Raw genomic sequence first — 26,151 nt, forward strand, 5'->3', positions numbered from 1 at the left:
AACCTGTTGCGGGTATATGGGTAATCTGACGTGTAAGGTTTACCCAAGTGGGTATGGGTATGGGGAAATTTTCTTGCTTGTGACGGGTATGAGTATTTTGATGGAACGGAATTTTACTAGTGGATATAGGTCTAGAATACCAATACCCGATGGGTATTTATCCATTGCCTTTAGAAGTGGTGCGGAGCAAAACAATTTATTTTTTAAATAAATTTTGAAACTATTTTAGTTTCATAATTACTTCTCAAAAGGGTAAAAAAGAGAAGGTAAATTCGGATGTTTTGTGAAGTTGTGTGTGAGGGAGGAGTACCACCTCAGCAAGGCCATCACATGGGCCAACAATGCATCACTTGGAGACCAGGCCCAACCCAATGACTGCTCAAAAAGGCCTACCAAAACTATCGGAGAGCAGTGGTCACCATACAGCAAAGGACAGCCCTATTGCTGTCAGCCACGAGGCCCACTTTGGCTCTCACGTCCACAGAAAAGCAAAAAAACAAACAAACAAAAAAAGAACTTCGCCGGCGATAACGTTCCGATCCAACTTGGACGCGGTCTACCACTCACCTCCTGGACCATGACCCCCCCGCTTTCCCAGCCGTTCACCATGTCGGACCCACATGGCAGTCCACGTCAACGGTGTACGGATGACCTGGTGAGCCCGGTGGAGCTCGGCACAAAGGAGCAAGGAACGGCAGCTGCAGCTCGAGGGTGAGGAGGAGACTAGAGGAGGAGGCGAGCGCCATGGAGCTCATCGACCGTTCTTGGTAGACTCTCTCTCTCTCTCTCTCTCTACTCGAATCTGTGGAAGAGGCAGGGAGCGGCGGAGGAATCCCGTCCCCCCACCCCCCACCCCACCCTGCGTGCCGGACGACCAGTACTGTAAGTCCGGTCTCTCTGCTCTGCCGTTGCTTTTCTTGGTCCTTCGCTCTCTCGGCCGCCGGCGATGCGATCTGGAGAGAGAAAGAGGAGAGGCGCGGCGGAGCGGCACGAGGGAGGGAGGGTGGTTGCTGCTGCCGTGGACTCGCAAACGCAGCTCCTGGATCCGTTGCTGCCGACTTGCTTCCCACACTGGCATCCTCGTTAGGGCTTTGGGTGCGGGAGTGAGGTGTATAATGTATTCCGTGTTCAGAATTTGCTGTTGGCTAAAAGTTGTACGTTGTTTCAACTTTTTAGGATCGTTGCTTTTGGGTTAGAAATAACTTAGTGGTAGGAAACATGAACTGGAGTGTGTGCCAGAAACAATTTCGTTTGTTTCATTACAATTTTTTTTTTTGCTAAATGAATTCTTTGACAATTGAGGTATTGGGTCATATTGTCCATACCATATTTCGCGATTAGGGACTGCATACGTTTAGATCCTATTACCACCGTTTCACACTATAAGATGTTTTGGCACTCTCTATATTTATATCAATGATAATGAATCTGGATACATATAAAATATATTCATCCATCGATTAATCTAGGTAAGACCAAAACATCTTATAATATAGAACGGAGGGAGTATGTCAAATTGAGCCATATGTCCAGCCCTGCTCACTCCCCTCCTAAATTTCCATCCATGTTTGGTTTTGCAGGAAACATGCATTGAACAGGAGTTGAGAAATATTTTGTAATGGCTGGGTGTTCGTTGGCAACACTAAGAGGACAGCATCGAGGGAGGTGGGTTCACTCTCACAGCAAGCTCCCCACAAGGAATATGTCCATTAACCTGCCAAAGAGGTAACTTTTTTTTCTCATTTTGTTGATATTAGTCATCTTGAGTTCTTCAACGGTCATTAATGTTTGGTTTTCTTTATTTGCAGGAATCACAGTCACAAGATTCAGCTTCCATGCCAGTCCGATTTAGGAAGAAAACAGAAAACTAGTGCATTTACCCCTTTTGGTTTTCATGGAAGGGGTTACAGGATGGAGACATCAGTTAAATGTTATTTCTTGCAGTCACTTGTGAATTCTGAGAGTATGGTCTCACCGAATTTGTTGTTGCTTTCCGACGAAGCTCTACTAACTATCAGTATAGTTTTTGCATATTTAGCTGGAGTTGTACCATCTGGCCATGCATTTCCTCATGCTAGAAACCATAATCCTAACCAACATCTTGGAGCACCAAGTCCATCTGATTCTGGTAGGTAAGAGTAGCCTCTTAAGTATGACTTGACTTCTAGATCTCAAAACATTGGCTTGGCAATTAACACTCTAATGTATTTCTTTCCACTTGCACTTTATAGGGATGTGAAATGGTTGCCTGGAGGGAATACAGGGTTTGACCCCAGCGAGACATGGAGTGAAGTGAGGATGAAACTTTCCGAAGCCTTACAATCAAATGGTCAAGGCGCCAGTTTGGATGGCAGCGATAGTGAACTCAAGAACAACCGGAAAAATTATCCTTTGAGTATGCTTGCAATTCATGGTGGTCCCAGATTGCGACTTCTTCTGGCCACCTTTCAGCTACTTGAAATGGAGGCAAGTAGGCCATCAACTTTTTCTTTAAAATCTTCTCCTCTGGGCATTATCTTGGATGAATACTGAAGATTGCCCATGCATACTTCACTTAGTTTTTATATGGGAGATAGCATACTTCACTTAGCTTAAACAAGCTAATAGTTGTGATATTTTTCTACTAGAATGGTGATGCTGCGGTATTATAATCGATGAATCCTGAAGATTGTTCTTTCATGTTTCATTAGTTTAGATAAGCTATTGTCTTTGTTTCTAGAACTATGGACTGAAGTTCAGTCAATATCAAGTATGTTTTTCTCTCTAACCAGCAGATACATGTGTTTATTTTGTTTTTGTTAATTTGATCTTGTGCAGGTAAGAAATGTTCATGAAACTTCTGAACTTGTAGATGGGATCAAATGGTTGCAAATATCAACCACGTTGATAGATGGCTTGATCAAACCAGCATTTATGAAATGGATTCAAGAAGAAAAGGCCTGGGAAAATAGCAAGATAAATGAAGTATGCTGTTGTTTTCAACTATCTTACATTTCTCCATATTTTCATGCCTCCGTGTCCCTGATAGTTTTCTTTTTCCCTGATAAAGGAACTTATGAAGACGATAGCTAGGAAAGTAAAGGAGGATGACAGGATCTTGAAGAGGTTCAACAGATTAGGGAAATCTGAACTCTATTTGGATCTGCTCTATTTCCTAAGATTTGGTTCTGCAAGGTATGTTTTATCTGAACTTCTGGATCCATATGATACCACTTTTTTCCATTGAAATATATCTCCTGTTTAAGAAGGTAATAGCTGATTGTTTATTGCTTGAAATTATCTTCATATATAACTATTTGCCAAACAGTAGCCTTCCGTAAGGTACATGATGTCATTCTTGTACTTCATTTGCTGATGGCAGGTCTGACAGCTATTTTGATGCTAAATTTCTAGCTGAACATGGATCAAGAATTTTGGAGGACCTGGTTATTTTCTTAGCTGATGCGATTGCTAGTATTTATATAGAGCTTATTTCAGTTGATGGTGATATGGCGACTGATGTTGTTGGTTCCAGCTTAGCTCTATGCTCGCTGTCAACCAGAGAACTTCAAAAATTGCGTAATGAGGTAATAGTTGTGGATAATCCAAGCTGTTGCCCCCTCCCCACCCCAAAAAAAGGAATCAAATTTATGCTCGTAGTTTGGTAGCCAGTGGTGCAAGATATCTAGTAAGATTTAAAAAATTGATGATTTATAGTTGGGCTTTGCATGAGTTTAGTAGTATGTTGGAATCAAGCCAACAAATACTTAAATCCTACCCAGCTGGAAACCACATCGACAGATTAACAATCCTTGATTTTCTTTTCTTCAAGAACTCTTATTGTTCTCATGTGGTATTGTCGTATTATATCATCATTAATTAACTATGACTGGCATTCTCATTATTATTTACGTGTAAGAAATGAACTGTGAAGAGAGGCAATAGTGAAATTCTATTATACTATGCTTCGTCCACATGTATACCTTTTTGTCAGTTTTTAACCTGATAAGACATTCTAACGACCAAAGAAATATGTTTAAGTGAATATCACAGTACATTATATGAATAATCTAATGCTTGAGCAAACATTTGCACTTTGAACTCTCTGCATTTTTTTAAATATTCTGAAATTTGTAGGAAACACCTCTATTCCAGTTTCCTTGTACTTTCAGATCTGATAGTCCAATGCTAAATTTTGAAGGTGGCAATTAATGGGTGGCTGCACCAGTATGTTGAGTCAGTTGTTTCAATGTATGAGGATAGGTTTGAGTTATATGTTTTATCCAGAAAGGTTTGTGAAAAAACAGTAGATAATCAAGCTGAAGTGACAAACTGGTGGAGGCTTGGATTTGGAAATCCTTCCACCATTACTCTTATGGATTACATTCACATAAGCTCATTTTCTCTTCCGGTGAGAAGAACCAAAGAATTGAGAGCTCTGGCTGGATGGTATTTCCATTTTCTTTTCTGATATTCATTTCACGAATAATTTGTCGAAACATTTCTATGCGATTTGGTGCAAGATGAACATAACTTTACTCTGTTCTGTTGCAGGAGGTATTATTTCAGCCTATTCTTAGAGATGTCGGATATTGCCTTGCCTTTTGTAAGGGCTGTTGTCACCAAAGTTAGTGCTGCAGTATCCTACTTCTGGGTATCCATGATAGGAAGATCCCTGGGATTGATTTTCTCAGGGATAAGGCAGTCACTTGGTTGGAGATAATCAAATGTTTCTTCGGGTTTGGTTGTGAGATCCTGTGCGTCTTGCAATCAGGTCCAGTTTTGTCAACTTATAGGCAGTGCACGCAATGACAATTTTTATGACTCTTGAGACGGCTGATTTCTGCTGATCATTATACATGTTCTGTGTATTACATTATGTAAAAAAGTTCATTGACCTGACCAAAGGGTGAGAAAGTGATTCATTAAGGTCGGAATGCATATTGTGGCGTATAACATTTTAAACCACACGCCATTTTGCTAAGAAGCGCAGAGTTAATTGCAGAAGGTTATGGCCAATGTCAGATTGTCAGACCCAAAGAACTATAGTACATAGCTAAACCAAGTCACAGAAAAAAAAATCTTGCGTTAATTATTGCGCTGCATTACTTTGCCGCCGCCTTTATTTCTTGAGTAAATTTCACAAAACTACATCAAAACTACATGTCTTGGAGAACACATCACGCAAAACACCAGGCATTGTGATTTATTCCAAGGAACCCCACAAAAATAAGCTTATATTGCCCCCGTGCAGTTGGTAAAACTTAAGATGTGAATTCATAAACCTATAACGGAAACACTACACCACGTCCTTATGTCCGGACGGGAGGAATAAAAAACCACGCTTCGCGCGCTTTGCACACTCCTATTTTTCTCTCTTCTCCATATTTCACACCTGTGTCGCACTACCCCTGAGCCCCGCAACATTGCTGCTGCGTCGACCGCATGCCACCGCCAGCCGTCTCGCACCCCAAACCTTGAGTGTCCTTGTGCCACCGTGCAACGTCGCCATCATCACCGTCCTCCCCCGTGCTAGCTCGCCGCACCCATCGCCCTCCAGTCCCGTGTTGCTGACGCGTCCTCCTTGCATGTGCGCTGCCACGCCGTCCGTCCCGTGAACGACTGTCGTGCCCCTGAGCCCCACACCCTCGCGCCTCTCTCTGTTCCCGCACCGCGCGGTTAGGGGTGGGGGGAATCCCGATCAGTGGGATCTCCCGCCAGCACTACTTTCCATCGACGCTGCCTCCACCAGCGCTGAGGCATCCTCATTGCGGTTCCTCGTTGTTCTCCTCCTTATCGGTAACTCGGCCAGGGAACCATATAGTACTACCTGATACCACTTGGTATCATGTGGTACATGCATCCTTCAAGCTGTCCTTTGTCACGTGGTGTTATGGTACCAGATAATACCAGTTGGTATAATCTAGTATCATATTATTGGTATCATTTGGTACCAGCTACACCTGACGATGCGAGACGCATTGGAGCACGGAGACGGGAAGCGGCAAGAGCACGGTGTGACGGCACACCGCGCGACAAACGTTTGGAGGTGGGTGGACGCACGGAGGCAGGCGGTCGGACGCAGGTATTTTTTTGTTTTGTTTACGTCGGATTACCATTCTGTAGCAATCCTTGTAGTATAATGCTTTTAACATACAAAAAAATTATCTAAGAATTGTTCAAATTTGTAGTACCCGTCACGGCCGGCCACATTGGCTAGCGGCGAGCTCTGCGGCGTGGCTCGGGTGGCGGCACCACTGGTGGATCCTTGACACCAATTTAGATTCTCTTTGTTAAGAAAAGTCACAAAAATGCATAACGAATGAGTCTTGTGCTCTACAGTACTCTAACTTTAAACAGTGTGGCTACAGTAAAAAGTAAAAACTATAGCATATGTACTGTTCATCGGTATTGTAGCGATCGATCTCGCACGTTGGTTACGAATCAAATGGCTGAAAACACATTTAATGAGAAATCATAGATCTCGACTAGATCTATAACTTTATAGTTAAAATGTGACATTGTTTATATGTCCATATTTGAATTTTCCATTGATCGGATCTATTTGAAATACATGATATTTTCAACGTTTTCAAACCACCTCGGATGAAGATATGCTCTACATCAAAGTTGTAGATGTTAAGTTGATCCACAACTTTATAATTGGCTTTATTTTCATTTGATTTTTTCCCAAATAAGCGTTATAATTATTTGGACATATTTTGAAAATGAATAGTCAAAATTTTTGGATGTCCTTGAATGAAGAATGTTCCTATATAAAAGTTGTAGATCTCATCAGTAACTACAACATTGTAATTCACAACTTTTTAGTTAAGATCATATAGAGATTCAAATATGTGTTACATGGTTTGAAAGTTAATACTCAGACAAATAAAATGGAAGAGTGCTTTATAGATGGGATGTTTAGGGTGTTGTGTGTGTGTGTGTGGAGGTGGAGACCGTTGGTTCGAATCCTTAACTGCACATATATATGAATAAATGCTGCTAAGCATGGCTAGATAGGTAAAATTAAAAATATTATTTTGGGATATTTTAAGTGTATTTTTGTAACGGTTCATAATTATGACCGTTACAGATATGTTATTTTCGTACCCATTACAAATATGTCATTCACGCAACATTCATAATTATGACACAAAATAGATTTGTCCTTTCTCCAATGGTTTATAATTATAACCCATGACAGATATGCTATCCTGGGATGGCAATAGGTAAATACCCATCGGGTGTTATTATCCCATATCCATAATCACTAGTATAATTTTGTACAATTAAAATACCCATACCCGTTACGGGTAAGAAAATTTTCCCATACCCATACCCGCTTGCGTAAACCTTACCCATCGGGTTATCCATATACCCGCAAAAGTTCAAAACAATCTAAATATCACATTTTCCATATAGTATATGCATAGATGCTAGATACTTAGGACATCACACATTTATACAATGTGGTGGAAAAGGTATGGATTGTTTAAATACCTATGGTTTTGGTTAATTAGGCTAGGCTAATATGATATTAGGTCATGACATGCATTTAAACTTGTGGGTATTTATTACCCATGGGTAAACCGGTACGGGGATCATAAGAACGTTTCTATACGCACGTACCTATCGGGTAAAAGTATTTGCTCAATTACTTACACACGGGTAATATATTTAGTTCATACATATACCCTAATGGAATAAATATCCATCGGGTCTCGGGTCACAGATCCTCGTTGTCATCTTTAGCTATCCATAATAAATGTTCACCTGATACCAATAACTTGCATATTAATAACCCTTTATTCCTAACAAGACATGACCTGCTGCGACGGATAAGGAGACGTGTAACCGTGGCTTGAGCTTTCCTTTTCACCTCGTGTGAGCCAAGGATACACACGAATCCGATGTCAGCTCTTGCGTAGGAAGCATGCACAGTACAGTACTTTAAAGTTTAAGCGCTCACACGTACTGTGGGCGGCGGCGCTGCATGCACCCGCGCGCGTGCGTCGACAACGCCGACACATGCATGCACGTCTGTACTAGTAGACGCTACCGTTTGACCGGCGAAATCTGGGCACGGGCCGTTCTTGGTCGACGGTCAAAAACCTGCCCGTCTGACCTCGCCCGCTTAGAACGAAGGAGGATTCATCTAGACATTACTGACCCATAACACTAGATATAGTTTATATAAACTTTTCATCATAAAGAAACTAGTTCTAGCCTCTGCTCTTCCAATCTAAACATTATTATTCCACACTTAAATTTTATGCTATCTATCTCACATGATATGTTGAAATGTTATGTAGAAACCATGTCTCATGCAAAACATGGTTTCATTCTCTTTACTTATTTATTCACTTGCCACATCATTTTTTATCTTATGTGGCAACTTATATGCTATGGACACATCCTAGTCATTGCGTTGGAAATGCCCTCAGTGGTACGGTCACGCACGCTGCTATACCTGCTAGCTAGTCAGGTCATTTAATTAGCTGTAGTTACTTCTACGTAAGCTAAAATTTAAATTTTTAATTTTAAATTTGAATTTGATTTTAGATTTTTTTTATCCTAGTTTATTTTATATTAATAAAAAGACATACATACATATAAAAGTTTTATTCGTATTATTTTTTATTTACAAATATATTGTTTGTCTTTTTTTTAAAAAAAACGAAATAGTAACCCCTTTAAAATCGTGGTCATGGTAGTATAAATTTGGTACAATATGTAGTAGTAATAGCTTACGTAGGTTTCTTCGTGGCTGAGCAACCTGCAGCTGGTCGTTTGGAACGGTCCAACGAGGCAGATCTCGACTGCTCCTTCCAATGCATGCATGCATGCATCGATCGCCCCCCTGGCCCCAGTTTCGTGCCTTCCAAACAAAGTGCGGCATGAAGGGTCAGTGATAAAATTCGCCGTTGATCGGTTGCCCCGTTCCATGCTTTGAAATGGAGCAAATCTTCAGGTGTTTTACCTTTGCCTACGAAAATTAAAAGAAGTGCTAGCTGCACACTGTATTACCATCTAGGCATCTACCGAGTAAGTTTAATAGTAAAGTCAACTTACTAGCTATAAGCTTATATTATAGTCAGCACATATAATAGATTGACTGTAAAGTTGACTATAATTTTTATCTCTTTTTTTTACCTTTGCATTTAATGCATTTTTTTAGAGTAGGTGTATAGCTGGCTCTTGCATGAGAGCCAACCTCACTTCTTTTTCATTGTCTTTTTCCTCCATATCAGCTTATAGCCAACTAATACCTCTAATTCATTTATAGTCAATCTAATCTAATAGTCAATTCATACCATAGTTACCTACAAAACATCAATACGTGGTACCACATGTCATACATACATTTTTATCTTGAAACCGTGTGCAGCTGGCTATAAATTAGTAGCCCCAAATCTTCTCAATCCCCTCTTATCTCTTTAAAATATTCTTATAGGCTGCTATTATGCCTGTTCTTATAAGCAACGACACATATTTCGATTCCACAAATTACCATACATGAAGATGAGTTTTACAAAATACCTCGCACAAGGTTTTTTTTTTAATCTTTTGCTATAATATTTAGTTATCTTGCCGGTAATAACGGCAAAAGGTTAAGAAAAAAAGATGATATATTATGGAACATATACCCGTCAATGGCAATTTGTAGAATTGATCATTTATCAATATTAACATGTAGAATTTATTTCAATTTAATTATAAACCATTCTACCTCAGCTGTTTCATATTATAAGACATTATAGATTTGTCTAGATTCATTCATACATCGATGTATATATTTTATATATGTGTCTATATTTATTGATACACAAATAAATTTAGATAAGACCAAAAAAATCTTATTTTTTTAATATGAATTCTAATGAATCTGAACACATATGTACAAAATATATATTGATCCATGTATAAATTTAAACATGATAAAAAGGTTTATATTATGGAACATGTGAAGTAGTCTACTTATACTTAAATATGTGCATGGGATAATATATGCATGGGCGTCAATTTCCTAAGATAGCATTTTCATTTTCCTTGTCAATCCTTTCTCTTGTGCGATCAAATGGGTGCATATCCCCTGTAGTTGGTGCTAACCCCACCAGGTGGATTTGCTCAAATCTCAGCCATCCTTCTAATCCTGTGTCTGAGATTAACCTCTCCCTAATATAATTCTCTTAACCAGTGTTGTTTTACATATAAAACACTTCATTTCATCATTGAAATAAGCAACACATTTTTTTGTGCATCGTCATTCAAATCGACATGGTTTACCTTTATATTTGAAAAAATGTGTTAAACATTATTGTTTGCATTTTGTTAATATACGTTTCTCTCTTTTTTCCCTACGGTTTCATTTCGCTACTATTCACCTTTTTTCATTACGCTATACCTGGATATGATACCCCCCCCTCCCACCAAAAAAAGACCGATATGCCCTTATGAGCTAAACATAGTAGGAAATCTCTGAAATCTGGGGAAACAGACAATGATTTCAATTTTTTAAAATACCATAAAAGAATCTCCCAAAATTTACATTTGGTTATACTATCTTCCGCGTAGTAGAATAACGTTGTCATTAGAAGTCATGAATAAATAGATTTATTATTTTGCCATAGTACCCACTCAATCGTATACATGCATCAATAAACAATATAGCATCTCAACATCTATGTTTTCCGCACCACCATAATTTTATTCCCAATAATTAGGTATCTTGAGTTTCTTTAAAAGAAAAAAGATCAACTAGGAAGTTCAAAAAAAAGTAAAAGTTTATTTGAAGAACAATTTTACAATCCTTGAAGTTATCAAGAGCTACCAACATTTTAGCGTAAATTTTCGTATCTCTCGGTATCTACTTAGATACCGTAAAATTCCTTTTCTTTAAAATACGAGAATTCTGTAGGAGTTTTACATGAAGCAATTAAACTCCTTCAAAAAAATTTCTGAAATTCCTCCAGACCAAACAGTACGTAGGCCCTAACCACTAAAAAAAAAAGTTGCCGTGTATGGTTGCTTGCTGGTCTTGTCTCGCTCAACTTGGATGGCCATGTTGCAACAATGCATGTCACGGACACGGTGCCGTTGCCATTTTGCAAGTGCTTCCTGACCTGACAGTGAGGCCACTCAGTTTCACTGGTTGCACGCGTACCTGTCTACCAGTCCGACCAACCAGGGCATCACGCCATTAACCTAGTAACCTAACATTCGCAATAATATCTCGAAAAGTTAGGAAAAAATTGTGGGAGAAAGTATAATAAAATGGAATGGGAGAATTACCGAACAAAGAATCCACAGGATTGATTCGTTCGGGTAGAGTTTTTCATCAACCGCTATGCCAGGCTGAGACTTTCATCAACCGCTGCTAGTATCTGACCAGATGACCTCATCCGTTGGAGGGAGGCAACAAAATGCAGAGACAAAAACATCATCTGATTTTTATAGCTATTTCATAATATAAATAAAAAATTAACTATTATAAAATTAAAAATCTATTTAAAAAATATATAAGAACAGTCAGCCATGTATAAACTTTTTTTAAATTTATCGTTTAATAATTTAAAAAAAGTACCTATAAAATCGGTGAAAAAATTTCGCTAAAAGAACCCTCAGCCGAGTTATTAATCTGTTCACCGACGAAAACCAAACCCAAACCAAGAAAAAGTCTCAGCAAAAACTCCTTGATAATATTTGCAGTCCTACCTTAAATAACTTTCACTCCGATAATCTACAATCATCATTATAATATATCAAATCAAAGACTGCTTTTGTCTAATCTTCTCTTTCCATGGTCAACCAAGGGCATGGGCCCTACTATATCTTTCCTTTGAACCAATATTTTTTTCTGAAGGAAGGAACAAGAAACAGCAACAGCAGCTATATCTATAAAGTCCCCCTCCATTTTTAGTCCTCCTACATTAACCCCGCCAAGAGGAATACGAACAAGGATCAAAGAAAAGAGAGGAGAAATCAAGGCCCTTTTCGATCATCTTCATCGCCGCTCAAAAGTAAGATTAAGAGGAGCTTAATCACATATCAATCGTTTGCAAGAAGGATTAGGCAGGAGGAGTAATTAGAGAGAGAAGGGAGGGAGGAGGCAATTGGCGTTTGGGAGAGAGAGATGAAGTCGCCGTTGCTGAGGCTGAAGGGCTTCGGGCAACACCAGCAGCACAGGGAGAGGAAGGCGCGGCAGCAGCCGCCGCCGGCCAAGCTCGACGAGCTCGCCGACGCCGCCCAGGTGCGCCCATCGATCGCTTGATTCCTTCCTCCCATGCACCTACGACCTATCTCTTTCGATTATGTGGGGTTCTTTTTTCCTTTTTGGGAGGGAGGGGATTTCGGTGATCAAGTCGGCGCCAAAATCGGATCTTGGGAGAAGCCCTATGCAAAGCTGCGATTTTTAACGCCCGTTCTGTTCTTGGTTGGTGTAGCCATCTATTTGGTTGGGTGGTGGATGCTCAGACGATTTTTACTCAGTGTTTAGTTGTTCAATGCGGCTGTAGAAACAGAATATGAACTCGATTTTTGTTTTAGATTATTTAATTATTATCTGCTAGTGGTCGTTTAGAAATCAAAAGCTTTGAAATTATCCCGTTTTGATTCAAGCGTGCAGGAAGACTAGACTTTTATTTAATCCAAACAGTAGGAACCTCTAGTATATTAAAAAAAAAACATCTCAAAGTTCAAATTTAGGATAGTTGTTAGGCTATGCTCCATGAAAACGACCTGCAACTTCTCAGCAGTTGCCCTTTACGTGTTTGCGCGGGAGCCTAAGCTTTCTGCTCCGGTTCTTGTCTGGTCAAAGTCTACGACAGGACGCGTCCATCGGAGAAAGCTGCTGCGAAGATAACAGTAAATTATATTAATCAGGTCCTCTATTCGACGTAATCTTGAGTTCTGGACTGAAGCTTGGGATTAAAGTATGAACGCTTATCCAAGAACACGCACGAGATATTCCGTTTCGATTCCGCATCCGTCTTCAGTGCTGAATGGGCGTTGAACAGAGAGGAGCTTCTGAAGTAGTTGCAATTTCTGACTTTACACCAATTATTGGGCACGCAACTAATCTTCATATCTTTTGTTTCCATCTGAATGATGATACTGAGGAGCACTTCGATGTAATGCAATGCACCTTTGGGCTGGAGCAGTTGTTATCAACTGCCAATTGCTACTGCGGTGCAGGTCGTTGCCAAGTTAATTAGTCAACAACAATGATATGACAAAAACTGTTTTTCCTTGCTCTACTTCACCTTATCTGATATAGATTGATGCCAGTGTGATCCTAATTTTACCAGGCAGATGTGGACTTATTCTAATTTTACCAGGCAGATGAGCAAGTTACCTTAATCGTTTCTTCCAACGTTCTAGGAATGTATTCCTTTTAATGAATAGCACATACTTGTAGGATTTATGGCTGCCTGCAATTTATTTCAGTCAGAAGTCAAATAGTGTGAGTCCATGTTCAGTATGAGGAAAGATTTTCTTTGCATTGCTGCAGCCGCAACTGAAATATTGTTTGGATTTGTCTCAGGATGTGGAGGAAATGAAGAACTGTTATGATGGCTTCATTTCAGCAGCAGCCGCTACAATGAATGGAGTATATGGTACCACCTGTTTCTAATACTTATTTTTTTTGAGTAATCATGTTTTCAAAGTCAAATCAGAATTATATTGGTTTTCAAAGTCCCAGCCTATCATTAATAGTATGTTTGTTTATGTGCTTATGCAGCATTTCTTTAGTTGATCATATACTGTAATATTGTGCAGAGTTTGCTGAGGCTTTGGAGGAACTGGGGAGTTGCTTACTTGCAAAAACTGCACTAAATGATGATGATGATGATAGTGGTGAGTTGCCCTCTAGACCACATAAAAATTAATGGTGTAGAACATAGTGTCACTAGATTGTAACCACACTTATATGTCTACTTCAGTCCAAAGCATCCTGCAGCTGACCAGTGTATTCATGTTTATGCTTAACTTCTTTATGATTTTGATCATATAAGTTGAATTCCTTCGGTGTTTGTCTGTGGAGTTACTGCTCTTCTTATTCCATTAAGAGTTTTACATTGTTTATATTGATTTGCTATCACCTGCAGGCAGAGTGCTGATGATGCTCGGGAAGGCCCAATATGAACTAGAAAAATCTGCTGATAGATATGTAAGTTAGTTTAGTTATTACTGTAATTTTGTAATAAAATATTTTGGAATTCATTGTATTTGTTCAATTTTGTTACCACATTATAATCTGTTGGTTCTGACATGCTTTTAAATGGGTTGTCCAGCGAACAAATATCATCCACACAATCACCACCCCATCAGAATCTCTTCTCAAGGAGCTGCAAACTTTAGAGGTTTGATATACAAATTTGACTAAAATCTTTGCTCAACTATGTATTCTCACTCAAACACTACAAATGCTACCAACTTTGTATTGATTTTAGTTGGTTCATAGGGATTGCATGTGAACCACAGGAACAACAATCTGTTTACTTCAATGTTGCATGATATGCTTATACCTTATGTTTTGTTCACATTGATGCAGGAAATGAAACAACAATGCGACATGAAAAGGTCCGAACACACCTCAAGTTCATTCACAGTTTTGGTCATTTGTCACTGAGACACATCTTTATTAATCCTAATTCATTCCCAACAGGGAGGCATATGAAACCATGAGGGCATCCTATAGTGGTAAAGGAGGATCAAGGCATTCCAAAAACGAATCATTATCCGCAGAACAACTGGAAGCTTCTTTTGTTGAGTACCAAGAGGATTCAGCCCTGTTCACATTTCGCTTGAAATCATTGAAGCAAGGGCAATTCCAGAGTCTGTTAACACAGGCTGCTCGCCATCATGCTGCTCAGGTACCTTAACCCTTCCTCTATGAAGATGTTAACTGAAGCCCTGAAATTTAAGTGCCGCATAACCTAACTATGATGTATATTTTGGACATTCAGTTAAGTTTTTTCAGGAACGGACTGAAATGTCTGGAAGCACTTGAACCCCGTGTCAAAGAAATAGCTGAGAAATATCACATTGACTGTCACTTCAGTGGTCTCGAGGATGATGTTTCTGACAATGATGGCCACAGCACTTATGATTCTTGTAGTGATGATGGAGAGCTGAGTTTCGACTATGAAATAAACGATAGAGACCAAGAATTTCTTACTTCAAGAGGTTCAATGGATGTAAGTTGCATTTCTATTTGGTTAACCTCTGTCAATGCATTTTAATGTAGTGTCCATCAGTTGCTTTCACTTACCACTAAATTACATAGTTCAGTTTTTCCATTTTTCTAAGATTTGGTATTATAATTTGTGCACCTTACAAATCAGCATCAATGCATCAACGGTACCATTTGAACTGTCATAATCTTCAACATCTTATGATTTCTTGGTCTAATCAACTCACTAAGGTTCTGTAGTTTACATTGATTACCTCAGGAATTTATAGTGGCCTTGTTGCAACATCTGCACTAATAGTTTATCTCAATGGTGTTCCATTTTTATTTATAAAGTTTACTGAGAATACCAATGATCAGTCTTTCATATTTTATTAAATTCTTTCATATTTTATTAAATTTTTGCTTTTTTTATTTGTGTACAGTTGGATAAAAATGATCTGACTACATCCCCAAAGCCAGTCAAAGAAAACAAGCAGGTCTGCTGCCACTTCCTAATGCTCATAGATAAAATATTAGAAATTCTTATCATTATATTTGAACAAGAAGTCTTCTAACTGATTTGACTCTGATAACATTAGTTAATTACTCTTCATTCAAATTTCACTACGTTTTATATTGATGCACTCACTGAGCTTGGAGAAAGTGTTGTTTTCTCAACGTGGTGGTTTATATGTTTATATTTACACCTAAATTGATAGAATTGGCACTATATTACCACGCTATTCTTCCATCGTCTAAAAACATTGCTATTCAAAGAGTAATTATTCAAGTGAAAGATTACATTCATGATAAAAACATATCAAATCTTGATTTGATCTGTTCTTACTAGGTTAGCATCCTCTGCCATTCTATCTGCTGTTCTGTACCAAGTAAACTACTTGAAGAGTTAAGACATGCTACATATTCTGAAATTCTTATTGGCATATCATAATGCAGGAACAGGCGAAACAAGCAGAGGCAGAAATAGTATTCCCACAATTGAAGCCCGAGTTTGCTACACATTCAGCTCCAATTTTTGCTGGCAATTTGCATGACCAAACTGACAGGCTTCGGCAAATGAGGCCATCCTCAACCAGACACTCGTACAAGCTCCCTACTCCAGTTGGCGATAACAACTCCAAACCATCAGGTTCCCACAGACCACATCACTCTGCGCAATTCTTTGAAACAAAGCCCTGTGCCAAGACGAATTTGTGGCACTCATCTCCTCTGATGAAAGACTATAACAGCACTATGCACACTACCACTACCAAACCATCGTCAAGCACTGATGATTTGAGGAAGTTGAAGAGGGAGTCCTGGTCTGGTCCAATTCCAATCAAGGCAGGGTCAGGCAAGCCCTTCTTTCAGGCTGATCACAGGCCATCATCCACCATGGCTTACCCTGGTGCAATGCCAGCCAAGCCACACATTCGGCATGCATCATCATCATCAGTGTCACCAAAGGTTTCCCAAAAGATGTCACCGCTCCCAACAACGTCACTGAAGATCAGTGAGCTCCATCTATTGCCTTTGCCTCCAGCCAATGTGGATCCCGTCCGTCCTACTGGTCTGGTTGGCTACTCTGGCCCTCTGGTGTCGAAGCGTCAAGCTCCTCCAGCACCGCCGGCACATTTATCCCCAACAGCATCCCAGACGGCGGCACCGCTCCCAAGGCCACCTGCAGCCTTGGCAAGGAGCTACTCCATACCCTCCAACAGCCAGAGGACGCCCATCATCACTGTCAACAAGCTCTTGGAGGCTAGGCATAGCAGGGAGGGCAGTGATGCTTCTTCCCCACCACTGACTCCATTATCATTGTCTGATTTGTGCCACCAGCCACCAGCAAAGGCAACTGCAGACAGCACAAGGAGAAAGGGTAAGTGACATGCTACTCATGGTTCCCTTTTGTTTCAAATGTATTTCTTGCTTGTATAGTTGAATTAAATGCTTAACCACACATGATTTGGTAGTTTTTAGACGCACATTTCCCTGAGATTTGAGATATAGACAACTCTGAATCTTTTGCATTGAGTTTTATACATGATATGGATATTTTCCACTGACAAAATTGTCATTAGCTATCCTTCTCTGATTTATGCACTAGGATTAGCAATGTGTCTGTGTCTCCATGAAAATAGACCTGTAATAATTTGACCTACGCAAAACTAGAATATTACATTGAAATTAGGCCGTTTATATTGTTATATGTACTTCCAAAAAAAATTTCTACCACTCTTTTCATATTTTTATTTGTTTGCCAATATGCTATGAAAAGACTTAGGTCACTTGTTTACATTGAAGTATTATAATTATGTTACTGTAATTGTATCTTCTGCGTGCTGACAAGAACTACAACAGTTCCAATGTTTGCGTGATTTTTGGAAAGCATGACATAATTGTAACATCTTGTAGAACACTGTGAATCTTGTTAGTTCCTTCGTAGATGATTTTGTGATGAACTATCTAACCATCTATTTTCTGTTCATTGCAGAAACCTTGTGATGACACACCGTCAAATTCTTGGACAATTTTGTTTGTAGCTTGTGTAAGTTGGTAGTGTGCCGTAGGTTTTTTAGTTTCTGTGTTCATAATATTCTTTGGTTTTGCCATCTGCCTTGTAAATGAAAAGAAATAAAGGCAGAAAGCAATGTAACACAATTCTTTAACGCACAATTTTTCTTCTCACTTGGTTTAGCTATCTACACTAGTTCTTGGATCAGACAGACATATAGGTCATAACCTTCTATAAGGGCATGAATGGTAGTTTGGACGATTGGCATTGATGTAATCTTTCAACATGGGATTATGTATATATAACTCTTTCAATGGGTCGTTTAGTTATCTGCAATAGATGTATATATAGCTCTAACAAGATATTTCACAAAACTAATGTTTTAGCATATGGAGTCCCCCAAATATATTTTTTTAATTTCTTGCACCTTTTTCATATTTATTTTTAAAACACGCATCTCACCTAACGTGACAAGCTTCCACTGTCATGCCATATTCTATTGGCGTGGTAGAGTTCTTGGCCACACCCGTTAGATTGGTGTGGCAAAACTCTTTCGATATCATTAGGACTGGCGTGGCCAACCGGTGCGGTTTGAAAAATAAGTTTTAAAATAATTTATTTAAAAATAAATCTAAAAAAAGGAGCTCAAAATAATAAAAACCTCAAATAAGACGTGGTTTGGAGTGAGAGGGTAGTTCTGTGTAAGATAAAGAGAAATTTTAATAAAAGTTGGTACGTGATAAAAGTACTCTAGAAATACTTATAGTTATTACAAGTTTTAAATGTAAAATGTTTATATTTTGGAATGGAGAAAGTAGCAGGGGCTAATTCAAATGATACACCATTACACCAAACGTTAGGCATTCCCACGTAATTGCCTTTTGTAGGCATAAATTAGCATCAAACCGATTCATGGGATTTACGAAAAATCACGCTTTATGAAATTTTGGTTATGCCAAAATTTGCTCAAACTCCGGCTATCCGACACTGGCATAATTTCGTAATACTTCAATCCAAACCGCTCATATAATTCAAGGCCCAAATGTTACAGTGTCGGTAAATGAACAACTTCAAAAAGGGGAAAAAAACGGTAACCGAACAACGAGAGTCCCAAGTTTTGCCCTGTTGACGAGATTCCCAAAATAAACTATTCAAGTTCTTCACTAGCAAGATTAACACATTGATTTCAATCCGAAAAGAACAAAACACACTCCGACAGAGGATCGAGTAATAAACATGAATAAACAGGTCATTGCTTTAACGAAAATACAGCAGTTTAGATACATGGTATACAACAAGACAGTTGCTACCTCTATGTACAGATCAGATCACACAAGAACAATGAACAATGTTCCAGTCCATGCATGGAAACCGTTTGGGTATCAAGACGTATGCGCTTTACGCGGGCACAGCGAAGCTTGGCTCAGACCAGCGAGTTGGATCCACAACGAGGCACGGATCTGACTTCTTGAACTCAGCCACCTGCATATCAAGTGCAGCCAAAAAGAAAGGCCTTGTTTAGTTCCTAAATTTTTTTTCCAAAAACATCACATCAAATTTTTGGACATCTAAATAAAGCATTAAACATAGATGAAAAAAAAACTAATTGCACAGTTATGGAAGAATCTTTTGAGCCTAATTAGTCCATGATTAGCCATAGGTGCTACAGTAACCAACATGTGCTAATGACGGATTAATTAGGCTCAAAAGATTCGTCTCGCGGTTTCTAGGCTAGCCGTGAAATTCGTTTTTTCATTCGTGTTCAAAAATCCCTTGCGACATCCGGTCAAACATTTGACGTGACACTTCTCCCAAAAATTTTCTCAATCTAAACACCACCAAAGTTAAGAAAAACTGAAAGCAAAAGCTCAATGAGAGAACAGTGTTTGGACAAGACGACGGCAAACCTTTTCCCCACAGCTGGGGCAATAGTGGTATTTGTGCCAGAGGCAGTCCATGGAAGGGCAAAGGAAGCAGACACCCATCATGAATGGCATCATGCAAGCCACAACAGATGCAAGACTTGGCTTCGACCTGTTCAAAGCAAACAATAGCCATGAGAGTGTTTTGTATTAGTTATGAAGCTTCACCTAATGATTTGGTATGGTATTGATGCCCAATTGCCCATTGGTCTTCAGGTGTGGAATAGGAAATTAAAGCACACAAAGCGACAGCTACTTACAACTAAAAAAATCACCAAGATACAAGTTTAGCATAAATATGGGGTTCAGGTTTAAAGAAAATAAATACATGTCAAGAAATGTTATTCGTGCCCGTTCTTACATCACCAATTTTAGTATATAAAAGAGAAACATATAAAATTAGAACTACTCGCTTCTGAGCAGTCAGCAGTCAAATATTGCATCACCAAGCTGACTAAAACATGATTTTTTTTCCCATAAAGATAACAGTTGACAAATTGTCTCAATCAATAGTTTATGCAACCATTTCGAGTTAATTAGAACAGAGAAGGCAGGCAACTATGTAGACGATCTTTGGTTCTTTTCAAAACTCAATTCAAATCTAGTAATGGAACTTATAAAGTGCCACTTTATCATATTTCAAGCCCACCATCTGATTTGCACCTCCTAAGTACAAATGCATTTATGAACATTGGTTAATAATAAAGCATATACACAACCACTCAACCAGAAAGGTCTATCGCGTTGTCTTAAATATATATGGTTGAAATAGTGAATATAGTGTTTTCGATACAGTTTTGTCTTCTAGTACTAGTTTCTACAGAACCCCCAAAACAAAGTCTTTCAAACATAATGACTAGTAACTTTCCCAAGTTGTTTAAGATGTAAGTACTTAATGCAACAATACATGTAGCAATGCGGGTATCAATCACAAGAATGCCATGAAACATAGCTTAGACAGACAGACGGTCTTTTTGAAACAGAGTAATGCTCAATTCAGGTATAGCGCTAATTGCAAACAATTCCAAGAATCATGCAGAGGCCAGAATGAGCTTCCGTGAACCTTAGCTCAGCCAATTAGATGATCTCAGAGGCAGTTCAAAATTGAAAATGAGCTTGAGCTCAAGGCGTAAATTGGTGTTCATAGTGATATAAAAAATATGCACAAATATTCAACAAACAAACTCATTTGGTGTTGATACTGGGAGTTAATACACCTGTCAATAAAAGTACTATGCATTACAATTAACATACTACAAAATACCTCCCACGGGCTGGGAAAAAACTATATGTTTGGACCCGTCCATTGAGAACAGGGGCTAACAAAAGGTGATCAAATGGATTTGAGAGGGAACAGGTTAGCGGAAATAGATGGTCGAGGACAGAAGATTAGTAGAGGACTTCCATGTCACAAACATCTATATGGAAATATTGAGTACCAATTCCCTGTAACTATGCTTTCTTACTATCGTCATGTTATTTACTAGCTAAACTAGGTATTAACTGTACTAAGTGCATGAGTAGTCTAGTGCTTGGGACTCTTCATTGGAAGAAATCTAAGTATTGTTTTGTCTTTCCTTATAAGTTTTTATAAGTTTCAAAAGTTAGCACCAAAATTCATGTTATTTGCAAAATCAGTACTCGGTACTAATTCTCAATTCTCACCTCCCCTGTAACAAACAAGACAATTACGGCCACGAGTTCCACAAGAACAAGAGCATATAGCAAGAAATAGATTATATGAAATAGCATCGCGTACAACGTAACATATGGAGTCCTCATTGAATATTTTTACTAGATTAGCACCAAAATGCGAAGCAATCTGACGTTCGACCGGCCTACCAGTCGCTCGAATTCCACGCCTAACCCTTCCAATCGCATCTACAGCAAGGCCGCAATAGGGGCAGCACGAGAGGGAGGGGGGGGGGGGGCGGCCTCGACTCACCGGACGGAGGAGACGGCGGCGGCGCCGCAGGACTGGCAGTGGAAGGGCGCGGGGGTGTCGCGGAACATGGTCTGCTGCAGGGGCACCCCCTTGGGGGCGCCGGCGTAGATCGCGTTCGGAGGGGGCATCCCCGCCGCGTAGGGGTCCGGCGCGTAGTAGTACCGGCCGTGGGCCTCCGCCGCCGGGTGGTACGGGATGCCGATCGCCGGCTCGTCGGTGGCCGCCTTGGTCGCCGCCATGGTCTTCGTCGTCGGCGCCGGCGGTGGGAAGGGTCGGTTCGTTCGTTGGCAATCTTTGACTAGTCAAGGTGGGCTGGAAGGCAGGAACGAAGAAGATATTTATATGCGCTGCTTACGTGGTCAATGTTGGAAAAGTCTGAGGTGATTCTAGAAAAAGAAGTTTTCTTTCAAAGATTACTACGTACTAGTCCCTCTATTTTATAATACATTAACGTATTTTATTTTGTTAAATAATCTTTATGACATAAAATTGATACTCCGTATTACGTATGATTATAATTATGTTATATAAGTGATATATTAATAAAGTAAACTTTTTTGCGAAACCCAAATACGCCATATATTTTTGAAATAGAGGGAGTACGATCTTACTCTATATTACTCATCTACAAAATTTATTCAGTCAAAAATAATATTATATTTAGTTTTTAACAGACAAATTATTGATTTTTAATATATGTTTAACTATTCGTTTTATTAAAAATTATGTGTAAATATAAAAAATATAAGTTAGGCTTGAAACACATTTAATAATGTAATTGAAGTTTCAGTAAACACATAATAATTATGTAAGTTTTTTAATAAAATAAATGGTCAAATATATGCCTAAAATTAACGTCATCTCTTAGAGATGCTCTTAGCTAGCATGCAATGGGAAATATCAATAATCTACGTACTCTGGGGCCTTATTTGGTTTGAAGCCAATTTTTATCATACCAAAAGTCTTACCAACTCCAATACTATCACATATTACATAGATGTTTGTTTTGCTACCAATTTCTATCAACACTAATTCAAATTCTATAAACCAAATTTGGCAGTGCAAAAATTTTAGCACAACCAAAATTTTGATAGAGCAAAAATTGGTTCCAAACTAAACATGCCCTAGTCTTCACTGTTTCTGCATAGAATTGCAATAACACCATCGTTTTAGAAATGAGTTGCGACATGTTGGAATGGTTCGATGCGTGGTAGGTACCAGATCAACCCACATAGTGCTGGGTATGATATGCACATGTATGGATGGTCGAAAAGGCTAAGGGGTGAATGTTTCGCCCACTAACCTGTGCAAACGCAATTTCTATATATATACAGACTTCCATGCATATGCAAACTTTTATATATAATTTGTAGGGTATAATCCTTGTAAATATATCATAGACTTTTTTCTCCTAGATATTTTATATATATATATACACACAGAAATAAAGCAGTCACGCCGGTTAATGCATGGACACGTGAGTTTTTGCTGGTGAGACGGACCCATCGACGGTACCTGACGGTACCTGTGTTGTTTCAGACTTTCAAGTCAGATACTCCTTGCTACAACCCAAGAAGGTAGTGTTTTCATTGTCGACATTAGTGCGGTAGAGAGGAGAAGCGGACGATAAGCATTGGAGTAGGTTGCATACGTGGAATCAGTGGCGGCGGAGGCCCAACACCGATGCATCCTCCTATTTTTGCACTCACTGTCACATGCAAATCAACCAAAACTCAAAAAAAAGAAAAAGGAACGGAACACGACGCGAGTACAATAGAGAATCACGATGGAATGGTTAGATTTAATTCGTTTATCCACCTGAACTTATATCCATAATATATTTTAATAAATTTGAAATGACATCTTTATAATTTAATGGACCTAATAGTTCTAACATTAAGAACCGTCATATTCATTTACCCACTTTGTTCATACCACCTAGTATGTGTAAACTAAAAATTTTAAACTCACTTTTACCCTAAAAATATCAAAATTGATTGAATTTTGGTGGGATAGTTTATTATGTAGAAGGACAACTTTATACAAATTTTAATCTATTTCTACACGTGGGATCCACATATATTTCTTCTAAAACTAATTGTTATTTATATTTCTTCTAAAACTAATTAGTTTACCTATTTGGTTATCCATGGATGACCTTTCTACACAATGGGGTCAACATGGATTGACCCTACGGAACCATACATTCACAACTCAGTAAATAAGTTTAGGGTAATCCATATCCTAACCATTTTCATCCTTAACGGAGAACAAACAACCTCGCTTGGCAGATTCCCTTGCTGGTTTTTCTAAGCTAATGCAAGATTTTTATCGCCCTACCCATCTAGGAGACATATAACCTAAAGTATTGCACATGAATAAATTGAATATAAATAACATTACTGAAACGTATTGACGACTCCAAACGGGGCTGTGAACTAGAGCGTTACAAACTTTGTGCAATAGCATTGTTGATGATATTACACAACAGCCAAAGAACGAAGATGTGACACGGTGAAAAAACAACTAGCAGTCACGTGTAACGCTTCCCAAAAACCTAGTGCACAACGTCGTAAGCAACGATTAAGGAGACCTGCTTCCCTGTCTGCCAGTGCACACCGACGAGTAAGACGGAGTAGACAACTTGTGACAATGTAGTATAGAGGAGATAGTAGACCCTAGTAGTTTTTGCATATGCTATATGGAGTGGAGACGTTGACTCGGTATTCATAGAGAGATCAGGACGTGTGCCTAGGACACCTAATATAGAACTTTGCATCCAAACTGGATAAGTCACACATAACCTATCTGAACTCCATACAAACTAGATAAACAAAGAATTCCAAAACAAACTCTAGATAAATCCGGTAAGATTTGCTACAAAACAAAACTGCAAAAGAAAGTTACATCTGCGCAAGCATAAGAAACCTATTTTGATAGGCCATTCACATACATGTCTCGTGCACGCGCCATGGATCCTGGCCTAGCGAGGCGAGCGAGCGTGCACATGTGGTTTTATAGTTTTTCCCACACCATTGCTCAAATGACTAAGATACCATTACCCCTTATAAGTAGGTATTTATCTCCTAGAATAAATAATATGAGACTAAAGTTCACTTACCTTACATAAGGTGTACTTTTGAGATTTTGCTAGAAACTATATCTCTTATGGGCTAAGGCCCAAAATACAATCCAGCAAAAGAAAGGGTAATTGCTCCATTGAGTTAAGATGGGTGACATGAAGGTATTTTCCTATTCCTTGTGCGTGTGGTGCAAGGTAGGTATAATAGAGAAAGCCCAACAGATCATCTATCCTATCCTCCATAGTGAAAATAGATGATGTGAGAAAATAATTCCAGCAGGTCATTTATCTCCATCATATCATACATATCAGAAAGAGTCACTTGAAATATGGATATTCTCTCTTCTTCCTCCATATCTCAACAACCAATTACAAGAGGGGAGAGCAATAGTAACATGAGAGGAGATGGTTGTAAAATATTAATAAAATATATATGGATGATGTAATATGAATATCCTATTGGAGTGATATATGATATGAATAGAGATTAAAGAATATATTTTGAATGGTCATCTAAATGGTAATATAGATGATGAAATTTGGATAAGGCATTAGGAGTGCTCTTAGGTTTTTGAAATAAGGTATTGTCACCTCATTTTTTAAATTAAATACGGCTGCATCATCTTCATTGTTAAACTGACATTTTCCTTTTTTTTTAACATGAACAAATTATCCTGAAATATCTATTAATTTTCTTCTCTATTTTGATGCGGGTCTAGAACTCCTATTACTTATGGCCCAAGTAGGCAAAAAAAAAGTCTATAGATTTAGAGCATGTTTCTAGATGGATCTAGAACTCATGTTACTTATGGCCCCGGCAGACAATAAAATGTCTATATATTGGGAGAAAATTGCTATTATGCATTCGCCCAAATATCATCTTTGAATTTGTATTCGCTGTAAGGCTACTCTTAGACTGAGAACAACCTTTAAAATAGATTCCATTCAATACTAGTAAGTATGAAGTAAAGACATTATACATATTATTGTTAAAATATGGACGAAACTACCCTCTCTACTCCTTCACAGGTCACAGCACAACTCCATCCTCTCCTAGTCCCCGCCGCCTCCACCAGATTGCGCCGACGCCGCTGTGCCGCCAGATCCCGCGTCGCTGGGTCGACCGGATCTCGACACCGCTGTGGGCTCATGCCTGCTGACGCCGCCGCTGGCTTGTCCCGGTCGCCTCCTCTGCTGCCGGCGCGGGCTGCTTCGTCCCCGCCGCCGTCGGTGCGGGCTCAGCCCCGCCGCCGGTGCGGGCTCGGTCTTGCCGCCGCTGCTTCGTCCCCGCCGCCGCCCGGCTTCGTGCCTGAGCCGCCCCAGCCTCAGCTACATACTCGTTTGCATTTGTGCTAATGACTATTTAATAGAATAATTTATACTGTGTATAGGATAGACCGACACAGGAAAAGTCAAAATCTAAGATAATACACCATCACCGGCTTAACTGTCGCACCCGTAGTTTATCCTAAGCCTAATTCGATCCGTAGATAATAATTGGCTTAATTAAAACAGGAAAAATCCCTCTAA

The 26,151-nt window shown here is 39.2% G+C and overlaps 3 protein-coding genes across 6 annotated transcripts; 2 read left to right on the top strand and 1 right to left on the bottom strand.

The window, feature by feature from the left end:
• The first annotated feature begins 688 nt into the window (after window positions 1-688).
• Window positions 689-5,024, top strand: LOC102706720. Of its 4 annotated transcripts, none has more exons than XM_015834169.2 (10): window positions 700-882; window positions 1,581-1,725; window positions 1,809-1,963; window positions 2,024-2,132; window positions 2,232-2,466; window positions 2,818-2,964; window positions 3,050-3,174; window positions 3,362-3,566; window positions 4,181-4,428; window positions 4,534-5,024. In XM_015834169.2, exons 2-10 carry the CDS (start codon window positions 1,619-1,621, stop codon window positions 4,700-4,702), a joined length of 1,500 nt encoding a protein of 499 aa, XP_015689655.1. In that variant the 5' UTR covers window positions 700-882; window positions 1,581-1,618; the 3' UTR covers window positions 4,703-5,024. The 4 variants fall into 4 exon arrangements, with proteins under 4 accessions (XP_006647260.1, XP_015689655.1, XP_015689656.1 ...); XM_015834170.2 differs by having other exon boundaries at window positions 2,039-2,132; XM_006647197.3 differs by having other exon boundaries at window positions 689-767; window positions 1,809-2,132.
• Window positions 5,025-11,860: 6,836 nt separating this feature from the next.
• On the top strand, window positions 11,861-18,034 carry LOC102706443 (uncharacterized protein At2g33490). Its single transcript, XM_015833943.2, has 11 exons — window positions 11,861-12,232; window positions 13,526-13,598; window positions 13,762-13,839; window positions 14,091-14,152; window positions 14,277-14,345; window positions 14,537-14,565; window positions 14,651-14,858; window positions 14,952-15,182; window positions 15,601-15,654; window positions 16,115-17,036; window positions 17,652-18,034. Exons 1-11 carry the CDS (start codon window positions 12,116-12,118, stop codon window positions 17,660-17,662), a joined length of 1,854 nt encoding a protein of 617 aa, XP_015689429.1. The 5' UTR covers window positions 11,861-12,115; the 3' UTR covers window positions 17,663-18,034.
• An 871-nt stretch (window positions 18,035-18,905) lies between these two features.
• Window positions 18,906-21,844, bottom strand: LOC102706163 (GSH-induced LITAF domain protein). The gene is made up of 3 exons (XM_006647195.2): window positions 21,540-21,844; window positions 19,580-19,706; window positions 18,906-19,154 (listed from the first exon to the last, which is right to left on the bottom strand). Exons 1-3 carry the CDS (start codon window positions 21,776-21,778, stop codon window positions 19,071-19,073), a joined length of 450 nt encoding a protein of 149 aa, XP_006647258.1. The 5' UTR covers window positions 21,779-21,844; the 3' UTR covers window positions 18,906-19,070.
• Between the last annotated feature and the right edge of the window lie 4,307 nt (window positions 21,845-26,151).

The sequence above is a fragment of the Oryza brachyantha genome, chromosome 2 (genome assembly GCF_000231095.2).
Source record: "Oryza brachyantha chromosome 2, ObraRS2, whole genome shotgun sequence".
Taxonomy (NCBI): Eukaryota; Viridiplantae; Streptophyta; class Magnoliopsida; order Poales; family Poaceae; genus Oryza; species Oryza brachyantha.

What these genes read in the sequence shown, in the direction of transcription:
- LOC102706720 (XM_006647197.3), top strand. Translation starts at nt 1,619, where the DNA reads ATGGCTGGGTGTTCGTTGGCAACACTAAGAGGACAGCATCGAGGGAGG. An exon ending in TTCAGCTACTTGAAATGGAG is followed by an intron (nt 2,467 to 2,817) that starts GCAAGTAGGCCA and finishes GATCTTGTGCAG; the next exon opens with GTAAGAAATGTTCATGAAAC. An exon ending in CTAAGATTTGGTTCTGCAAG is followed by an intron (nt 3,175 to 3,361) that starts GTATGTTTTATC and finishes TGCTGATGGCAG; the next exon opens with GTCTGACAGCTATTTTGATG.
- LOC102706443 (XM_015833943.2), top strand. Translation starts at nt 12,116, where the DNA reads ATGAAGTCGCCGTTGCTGAGGCTGAAGGGCTTCGGGCAACACCAGCAG. An exon ending in AAAAATCTGCTGATAGATAT is followed by an intron (nt 14,153 to 14,276) that starts GTAAGTTAGTTT and finishes TGGGTTGTCCAG; the next exon opens with CGAACAAATATCATCCACAC. An exon ending in CTCGCCATCATGCTGCTCAG is followed by an intron (nt 14,859 to 14,951) that starts GTACCTTAACCC and finishes TTGGACATTCAG; the next exon opens with TTAAGTTTTTTCAGGAACGG.
- LOC102706163 (XM_006647195.2), bottom strand. Translation starts at nt 21,778, where the DNA reads ATGGCGGCGACCAAGGCGGCCACCGACGAGCCGGCGATCGGCATCCCG. An exon ending in GCCGCCGTCTCCTCCGTCCG is followed by an intron (nt 19,707 to 21,539) that starts GTGAGTCGAGGC and finishes TGCTTTGAACAG; the next exon opens with GTCGAAGCCAAGTCTTGCAT. An exon ending in GCCCCAGCTGTGGGGAAAAG is followed by an intron (nt 19,155 to 19,579) that starts GTTTGCCGTCGT and finishes CTTGATATGCAG; the next exon opens with GTGGCTGAGTTCAAGAAGTC.